Genomic DNA, 7,037 nt, shown 5'->3' with positions numbered 1-7,037 from the left:
AGATTTGGCGGACCACCCCCAACCTTACCATAGGTTGTCGTGCCTTGTTGTTTGTTTGAATTTCTTACCAGTTAGGTAAGTGGAGCCTAGATCCAGAAAGCACTTACCAACTCTTCGAGGTGCATTTTCCAGGCTCGACAGTTAACCATTTCATGTCCATGTGTTCCATGAAAAGCACAGTATTTATTGGTATTCCTCTTGTCAAGTTCCTTTTCAAGGGCGAAGGCCTCTTTAGCCATGGTTTATCTTTTACCTAGGTCAGGATTTGATGTATCGAGATGGTGAACTTTGTATAGCTCTCATATGTCAAAGTGCCTCCTTGTGGTTGCGCTTTGCACTTGCTATTGGTCTTGTTGTTGAACTTGTCATTTCTCTGACATGTCTGCTTGAAGGTTGATCGACTTGCTTCGCAGTCTTTTTCGCCACGATTTGATCGTCATCCCAGAGTGCATAACGTTTAGCGATCTCAAAGACCTCTGCTAGTGTTTGGCTAGGAGCGATAGTCAACTCGTTGTACATGTCGTGCTTTGTTAGTGAACCTTTTTTGAAAGCTGAGGATGCGATTCGGTCATCGCATCTTACGATGTTAGCTTTCGCTGCTTTGAAACTCTTGATGTAGTCTAAGAGGGACTCATTGGGCTTTTTGTGCAGATTGAATAGGTGGTCAACTTGTTTTTTGACCGTCTGGTAGAAGGTATATTCCTTAGTGAAGACCAAGTAAGCTCCTTGAAGCTGCTGATCGACCTAGACAATACGATATGGAACCAATCTTGAGCTGCTCTCTTCATATAGCATCCTCATTGCAAACACCTTATACATCAGCTCATTTTCAGACTTGTAAAGAATCATGACACTTCTATAATGCTTCAGATGGCTCTTGAGATCAGAATCCCCTTTGAATGACGTGAAAGATGGCGCTGTGAATCGTCTTAGCAGGGCCGCCTGTTGGAACTCATTGGTTAATGGAGAGGAGTTTACTTGGTCTACCTCCTTGAGCATGACATCCTCTAAGTCTCCTCCGAATGAAGAGAGAATGAAGAAAGGATTGGGAAAAAGAGAACTGAGGAGGGAGAGATAGAGAGAGACCATAAAGTGTTTGAAATCATTTTTGAAAATTACTATTTTGTCTCTCTCACTTTTAGACCTCTCTCTCTCTCTCTCTCTCTCTCTCTCTCGTTTTGAGTCGGATTTGAGCTCACTATGTATCTACGAACTCGTATCAACAAGCTTCACGCAATGGTGTGACTCAATTCCCCAAAAACATTCCTGAATGAAAATGACCAAAATACCCCTACCTTTGAGGATTAAGATGTAATTTCACAAATAAAAATAAATAAATAGCTATTTTGAGAAGGGGTGTTACAATTTGGATTATCCCACATCCTCCAAATGCTCATCCAATGGTCCATAATATTGAGTGCATACATGCATTGGGTCTACCATAGAATTTTCGAAAGAACCCATCCAATTAGTCAAGTTCAATGCCTATGAACTAACATCAAATTGAGCAATGCCAGCATTTCAATAACTAAAGTTTCTTTGTTTAATTTTTTTATTATAAAAACTAGAAGTTCTATTTGAAACTACTTCATACTTATGGTGTCTTAATCAAATGATTATGGTCGATTATATTCTTAAGTAAAAGTTTATGGAGTAAAGACACATGCAAAATTTGAGGGTGTTTTTGTGTATAATTTACTCAATTGTAATTTTTCTTTTATACTAATAATCTTTCTAAAAATTACAGTAAAGCACGATACAACTTATCCTGACTAGATCTCCTTATATCAAAGATCAAGTGTTGGTCCTTCCATTCAACATTCAACTGTGTTGGTCCCTCAAATTTGGGGTTCAAGGGGTTTGTTCAAATAATGCGACACAACTATAGGATTTCTCGTAGTGTGCACTCCATTTTCCTCGAGCCAAACAAGTGAACCAAATGAAACTTCACATTTCTCATTTCTTTTATGTTCGCTTGTAAAACCCAAGGGGAGGCATCGTATAGCAATGTAGCTAAGAAGTCCGAGTGTTGTATCCACAGAGAGTGGTGTAAAGAAAATAACATAGACGAAACAGAACAATTAAGATAGAGAAGTAGATTTAAGCAATATTTGGTTTAAAGAAAATTTAATTGATTAAAACACTAAGGCACTGGGTTCTACTTTTAACATAAGCATGCAACTCTTATTAATTTGATCCACAAAATATTTTCCATTGTAGTTGTTCAAAATAATTAAAAATCTTTTTAATTTCCTTTAGAAGTATTCTAAGCATAATTTGTACCATTGGCAACAAACTATCAAAAAATAATTTTCATCGAAATTCTATTAATCTTAGTAATTCTCTCCTCTTTTAAAAGCATGAAAGTTTTTACTACACAATGGGAAAAACATGATTGAACTCATGAAATAGATTATCAAACATTCATCAATTATTTAAAAAGAAAACTACAAATTTCATTTGAACAAAAACTACAAATTCACCTTAAAACTTAAGTTTGGATCAAACTAATAAAATAAAGCTAAAACAGAAATTTAAAACCACAAGGATGGAGGAAGGAGAGAAAGCTCAAGAAGTTGTGGAGCTTGGTGTGATTTTCCATCTGCAGCAACGCTCTATTTATAGGAATGGGAGTTGCTCTTTATTGCATCAATTGTATTTTGCCATGAATAAACAATTTCTCACCACTTGCCACCAACCCACAATCAGATAGCCATACATTTATTTATTATCTTCCAGTTCCCTTTATCTATACAACAGTGCTGCAATCAGATAGCCATTTTCATTATTCATTTGTTCAATCCATTAGCTTGCTTAAAAGCTTGGTGCGGCACTCCAAGCTTTATTCTCAATATTTGCTAGTTATTGCTTCTTCTTTTCTAGGTTAGGCAACACCTCAAGCATGAGTTTGCTTTTTCTCTGGTGATGGCTGCACTTATGAAAGATGTACCTAAAAACCAAAAACTGAATAAAAATAATAAAATAAATTTAAATAAGTCACTAACAATATAAATTTAAGGATAACATATGTAATAATTATGTGTTTATCACTTTATGAGTAATATTAATAATGTAACATTGCTACTCATTTTTCTTTGTAAACACTAGCGTATTTTGGGACACTATAACTTCATAATTGTTTGGTCCTGTCACAATAACCTTATAAGTTGTATTGTCATTTCCTACATTGGTTACAACCTTTTCAAATATTTTTATATTTATTGTTTTACAATCCTTATATAAAACAATAAAGGATGGGTAGTTCATATCAGAAGATGACTTTAGGCATTGATATTTAGATTTAATAATCTTTTTCATGTAGCCCTTGTTATAATATAATGAGCATAGTAGATTGATATTTATCGTGTTGCATCATAAATCAAACCATGGTCAATTGCTCGGTTTGGATCAATACGACCTGCTCCCTTTGCTAGAGGTGAAGCGAGTTGAAGATCACTATCTAAAATCAAGCTAAAATTATTATCTAAATGATTTGCAGTGGTTATAATGGCTGACCTAATAGTAGCAAAACTCCATTTTGGATGTGCTCTTGGCGAAGTGCAGCCACCTCTTGTTTCCTTTTTTCGGCCAGGTAGGCCGATTGAAGGAACTTTTGGTCCTTTTAGATTGCGTAGGCGTGCCACCACCAGGCCACCTGATTGGCTGAATAGAAAAAGTTAGATTGTTGTATTCGCGCTTCGACTTCTAACCAGCCAATTGATCGGCTGGGTAAGAAACTTCTTCTTGGCCTAGGTTCTTTCACTTCCTTGGGTTCGAGGATGGTTAGGTTTCGTTTGGGTGTTTTAGTATTTTTTTTATATTTTTAATGATAATGATACAAATTAAATTAAAAGATGCGATTAAACTTAAAGACGAGAATTAAAGTGCGACAAAGTAAACCAAAGTGATAGATAAACTTAAATTAAACGAAGAACGAAATAAGAACGATATAAATGATAAAGGCAATAAAAAAAAAGCAATTTGAAATTAAATTAGGCTCAAAGAAAATTCGTTAACAATTAAAAATAAAGTGATAAAATTAAATCTTAAAACAACGTAATGGAAAATACAAGAAATTAAACTTACACTAACGAAAGTGAAGAACTGATCTAGTCTACTTGCTTGGAAAATAAAAACCTAGTCTAGGGATAGAAAATTGAAAGACAAAAAGTAAGTTTTTGTGTCTGATGTTGGGGTCCTTTGCTCTTTGTCTAATGTACTTTATATAGGGGCATTCATCAGCCCATGGGCTAGCCATTAAATGGCCGAAGGTCAACTTCGTTCAAAATCTTTTCTTGTGTGGCTTCCTAAATTCATGGAATTGATTCGAATGAGATCATTTTGATTGCACATATGATCAATTGATTCTCTCCTCCTTAGGAACGTTCCAGATTGACATCACTCTCTTTGATTGTTTTCCTTGGATGGATCTCATCACGTGCATGAAAACATCAGGAGGTTTTGGGCCTACTTTTGAGGGTAGGGCTTGGACCTCCAAGGACTTGGGCTTAACATCTGGTGAGACGTTGTGGGTTCCGGAGCCTCTAATTTTGATTGAACATAATCCACCGATGTTGGGTGACTTGGAATTCCAATGAGTCCATCCAAGAAACTTGACCAAGGTCTACATGACTTCTTAGTTTTCAATATTAATACGTATATATATACATATGAAAAAATAATTATACGTTAAGATGCCAATATTGCCATATATAAATATATTTAGATAGAGAAAGGGAGTTCGTAGGCCACTTACTTGGCCTTTCATTTTTGTCCCCAACCTCCCAGGCCATAGGCCTTTAATTTATTGTATTATCACCATAGTCTGAAATATCGATAATATCGACGAAATATCGAGGATATTTCAGTTTTTTCGAATCACGGATATTTTGGAACATATCCATGTACATATCGTATAAATATCGACAATATCGACGATAATATCGGAAAATATCGATGTCGATAATTTTGCTCACTCTTCAGCAATATTTTGTCAAAATATCGGTGTAATATCGCCAAAATATCAAAAATATCGATGTATTGGGAAAAAAAGGAAAAAGAAGAAGAAAAAAAACACAAAGGGGATTTGAACCCCTCCATTTTACTCCTCGAACACTTTAACCACCATATATCACTTATATTTTAGTGATAATATGCTAAAATATTTATATTTATATGGGTCGCATGTTGACAATTACATGCAAAACTATTTTGGAGATTTATCATTTGATGAATACTCTTCACAATACACTTACTCTACACATAGAGATGATGAAGATAGTGAAAAATTTGAACCTCATAGGAACTCTATGTGGTACTAACTCACTCATGTGTCTTACCATGCAATGTATAAAATGTAAAATATTGTAGTAAATCATTTATAACAGTGTTTGCCAGCGGCTGTATAATCGACTTAAATCAGTTAAATCCATCATGTAATGCATTTCCTTCTAATTTTTTTTTTGATAAACTAATAGATAATTGACTAAATAAACATTCTCTAAAGTTTCAAAAAAAAAATTCCAAGTTTTTCTTACAATTTCCGTGGTTTTTATTCAATTTTTATTGATATCGATAATATCCCGATATTTCCATCGAAATTTCCATGTTTTTGGACTACCGATATTTTCAATATTATTGATATTTTAGACAATGCACTTCAGCAATATTTTGTCAAAATATCGGTGTAATATCTACACATAGAGATGATGAAGATAGTGAAAAATTTGAACCTCATAGGAACTCTATGTGGTACTAACTCACTCATGTGTCTTACCATGCAATGTATAAATGTAAAATATTGTAGTAAATCATTTATAATGTTGTTTGCAGATAATCGACTTAAATCAGCTTAAATCCATCATGTAATGCATTTCCTTCTAATTTTTTTTTTGATAAACTAATAGATAATTGACTAAATAAACATTCTCTAAAGTTTCAAAAAAAAAATTCCAAGTTTTTCTTACAATTTCCGTGGTTTTTATTCAATTTTTATTGATATCGATAATATCCCGATATTTCCATCGAAATTTCCATGTTTTTGGACTACCGATATTTTCAATATTATTGATATTTTAGACAATGCACTTCAGCAATATTTTGTCAAAATATCGGTGTAATATCGCCAAAATATCGAAAATATCGATGTAAAAGGGAAAAAAAAGGGAGAAAAAAAAACACAAAAGGGATTTGAACCCCTCCATTTTACTCCTCGAACACCTTAACCTTCGTATATTACTTATGTTTTAGTGATAATATACTAAAATATTTATATTTATATGGGTGACATGTTAACAATTACATGCAAAACTATTTTCGGGATTTATCATTTGATGAATACTCTTCATAATACACTTACTCTACACATAAAGATGATGAAGATAGTGAAAAATTTGAACCTCATAGTAACTCTATGTGGTACTAACTCACTCATGTGTCTTACCATGCAATGTATAAAATGTAAAATATTGTAGTAAATCATTATATATAAATTATTATGGTGTGTTTAATCTGTTTTTCATTAATTACTACATATTTTCTACACTCACAGTGTTTGCCAGCTCGGTGTATAATCAACTTAAATCAGTTAAATCCATCATGTAATGCATTTCCTTCTTCTTCTTTTTTGATAAACTAATAGATAATTGACTAAATAAACATTCTCCAAAGTTTCAATAAAAATTTCCAAGTTTTTGTTACAATTTCCGTGGTTTTTATTCAATTTTTATCGATATCGATAATATCCTGATATTTCCATCGAAATTTCCATGTTTTTGGACTACCAATATTTTCAATATCATTGATATTTTAGACCATGCTGGTGCCCTCATTTTAAAACTCTTTGAACTTAAAAAATCAACAACTCATCTTCTCCCGTTGGATCTCATATAAAGTCTTCCACGTCTCCATTGACTCCAATCCAACGGTGATCGATGTTGGTTTTGACTTTTGACTTTTACGAGCAGGAAAAATGTGTGATGGTCACATTAACACGTTGTTATTAATTCACGGGTAATGCCTGTGACAATAAATTTAAG

The 7,037-nt window shown here is 33.5% G+C and overlaps 1 protein-coding gene across 1 annotated transcript; it reads right to left on the bottom strand.

Annotated features, from left to right (window-relative positions):
* Positions 1-306: 306 nt before the first annotated feature.
* Positions 307-999, bottom strand: LOC148917833 (uncharacterized). The gene is made up of 2 exons (XM_089050415.1): positions 811-999; positions 307-744 (listed from the first exon to the last, which is right to left on the bottom strand). Exons 1-2 carry the CDS (start codon positions 997-999, stop codon positions 307-309), a joined length of 627 nt encoding a protein of 208 aa, XP_088906541.1.
* Positions 1,000-7,037: the final 6,038 nt, after the last annotated feature.

The sequence above is a fragment of the Prunus mume genome, linkage group LG4, assembly GCF_029339155.1.
Source record: "Prunus mume cultivar Tortuosa linkage group LG4, ASM2933915v1, whole genome shotgun sequence".
Taxonomy (NCBI): domain Eukaryota; kingdom Viridiplantae; phylum Streptophyta; class Magnoliopsida; order Rosales; family Rosaceae; genus Prunus; species Prunus mume.
Note: the sequence above shows the minus strand (reverse complement) of the source record. Positions and strands in the feature narration are given on the sequence as shown.